The sequence below is a fragment of the Penaeus chinensis genome, chromosome 18, assembly GCF_019202785.1.
Source record: "Penaeus chinensis breed Huanghai No. 1 chromosome 18, ASM1920278v2, whole genome shotgun sequence".
NCBI classification, from domain to species: Eukaryota; Metazoa; Arthropoda; class Malacostraca; order Decapoda; family Penaeidae; genus Penaeus; species Penaeus chinensis.
This window is the reverse complement of record NC_061836.1, coordinates 31,856,460-31,858,959: the sequence shown is the minus strand read 5'-3', so window position 1 is coordinate 31,858,959 and position 2,500 is coordinate 31,856,460. Positions and strand designations below refer to the sequence as shown.

Genomic DNA, 2,500 nt, shown 5'->3' with positions numbered 1-2,500 from the left:
ATACAAGTCTTCGTACAGGCTTAGTGCTAGGTCTGCCCGGAGGGCGGGCGCGCTGGAGCCAGCCTGACCCGAAGCGGCCGGCAGGACTCCGTGAAAACGACTCTCTCTGACCTAGGTTATCCTGAGCCTTAAGTACTGGTTGGTTCGTGGGGCACGCCCTATCTTGACCAGGGCGCCGGGTGTTTCCCTCGAGGCGCAAGGTCAGGTCAACCAGCTGCCCGTACCTGTCACATTGTGGCATCCCAGCTGAATTGTTAAAGACTGGTGGAGAACCCATGGCAAGGGGCTTGCATGCAGTCCTGTCTGCCATCTGGCAGACTGGTACCATTCCCCCTGACCTGCTGAGGGGTGTGGTCATCCCTCTCTGGAAGGGGAAAGGGGATCGTTGGGACTGCAGCAATCACCGAGGCATTACACTACTCAGTGTATCAGGCAAGTTACTCGCACACATCCTACTGAGACGTATCAGAGACCACCTGCTGAGGCACCAAAGGCCGGTGCAATCTTGATTCACTCCTGTTAAGTCCACAATGGACCGCATCCTGGCGCTTCGAGTCATTGTAGAGCGCCGTCGAGAGTTCGGACGTGGGCTGCTCACAGCCTACATCGACCTCAAGAAGGCGTCTGATACGGTGCATCGCGAATCACTCTAGGAGATCCTGAGGCTAAGAGGAATTCCAACAAGGATTGTTGGATTAATAGCAAACCTGTATACAGGCACTGAAAGTGCTGTAAGGTGTGGTGGGGGCCTGTCGAGCTTCTTCCCTGTTAGTTCAGGTGTGAGGCAAGGCTGTGTTCTTGCACCGACACTTTTCAACACTTGCATGGATTGGATACTGGGTAGAGCTACTGTCCAGAGTCACTGTGGAGCAACTCGGGGCAATATCAAGGTTACAGACCTTGACTTTGCTGATGATGTTGCCATTCTCTCTGAATCTCTGGAAACCCTAGTGGCGGCTCTTGATGCACTTAGCAATGAAGGGAAGCCCCTGGGGCTAGAGGTCTCCTGGACCAAGACCAAGATCCAGGATTTTGGGGACCTTCTAGGAGACCCTGTGCAGTCGGTATGTGCTTGTGGTGAAAACATCAAAGTCACAGAGAGCTTTATATGCCTCGGTAGTGCAGTTCACGACTCTGGGCTGTCAGACCAAGAAGTCAGTAGACGGATTGGCCTGGCAGCAGGGGTCATGAAATCTCTCAACAAGAGTATGTGGAGATGCCGGTACCTGTGCAGAAGGACCAAGCTACGTGTTTTCAAGGCCCTGATATTGCCAGTTTTACTATATGGTAGTGAAACTAGGACACTATCTTGTGCTCTGAAATCTCGTCTTGATGCCTTTTGTAACAGATCCTTGCGCCGGATCATGGGGTACAGTTGGCGGGACCATGTGTCCAACCAACGGTTGCACCGTGAGACCGGTACAGGACCTGTTACTTGCACAATCCGTGATCGCCAACTCAGACTATATGGCCACTTGGCTTGATTCCCGCAGGATGACCCTGCCCATCAGGTTGTCTCTGTCCGTGACAACCTTGGGTGGAGGAGGCCTGTGGGACGACCGAGGAAGTCGGAGAGCATCTGCTTGGGCAGATCGATCAAACCTGTCGTGAGGAGCTAGAGATGGGCCGGGCCCCTGCCTGGCGGCGCGCCATGAGGGACCCTCGTAGGTGGAAGCAAAGGGTGGATGCAGCTATGCGCCTCTGCCGGCGTGAGCTCCCAAATGATGATGATGATGATTATAAATATATATACATATATATATGAGAGACAGAGAGAGAGAGAGAGTGAGTCAGAGTCAGGAAAGGAGGGAGAGAGAGAGTGAGTCAGAGTCAGGAAAGGAGGGAGAGAGAGATGTTTGTGAGTGCGCGCGCGCGGCGTGCGTGTGCCTGTAGGTATATATCTATGCGAGGGCATAAATATACTGATATAAGAATTAAGGAAATACTGAGTAATTTGAATAAGGAAGTCCACATTTTCGTTGGCCCCACCTGGTACTAAGATTTTCAAAAAAATGGGCGCGCGGTGGCAGATTAGATATGGAGAGGGCGTTCACAAAGCGCCTAGCTGATTAGCGTATCCCCAGAGCACTTGCTGTATGGATAACGCTGCATTAGAGGCGAGTTGCGCGCCGGCCCATTCAGCTGATCTCCTCTGGCGCCGCTGTTCGATCGCTCGGGCGACCGCCACGTGAGCACTGCGACACGCGCGGAGTGTTTCGTGTCTTTTCTTTTCTATCGATGTGTCCCAATTTCTTCGATGTCAGCCTTGATATTATAAATATATATATATAATTCATTAATTCATTTATTTATACACACACACACACATATACATATATATATATATATATATATATATATATATATATATATATATATATCATTAGTGTTGAAAGTGATACGTCGTTGTGCTCATGTTCTTTATAAATACGTGATAGATCTATCAGGCGAAAAGAGGAAAATGCTGAGTGGCATCTGTGTTGAGATACCCAAGATAAAG

General features: G+C 50.3%; 1 protein-coding gene across 5 annotated transcripts in view; it reads left to right on the top strand.

Annotated features, from left to right (window-relative positions):
- Positions 1 to 2,500, top strand: part of LOC125034830 — a 21,615-nt gene that overhangs the window by 8,262 nt on the left and 10,853 nt on the right. Inside the window, exon 1 of one of the 5 annotated variants that reach the window (XM_047626833.1) lies at positions 2,082 to 2,188. The exons of 3 other annotated variants lie outside the window; for them this stretch is intronic. In XM_047626833.1, the coding sequence (XP_047482789.1) occupies positions 2,097 to 2,188 (92 nt within the window). In that variant the 5' untranslated portion in view covers positions 2,082 to 2,096. Of the gene's footprint in view, positions 1 to 2,081; positions 2,189 to 2,442 lie in introns of those variants that run through there. One more of the 5 variants, XM_047626838.1, reaches the window with a different exon arrangement.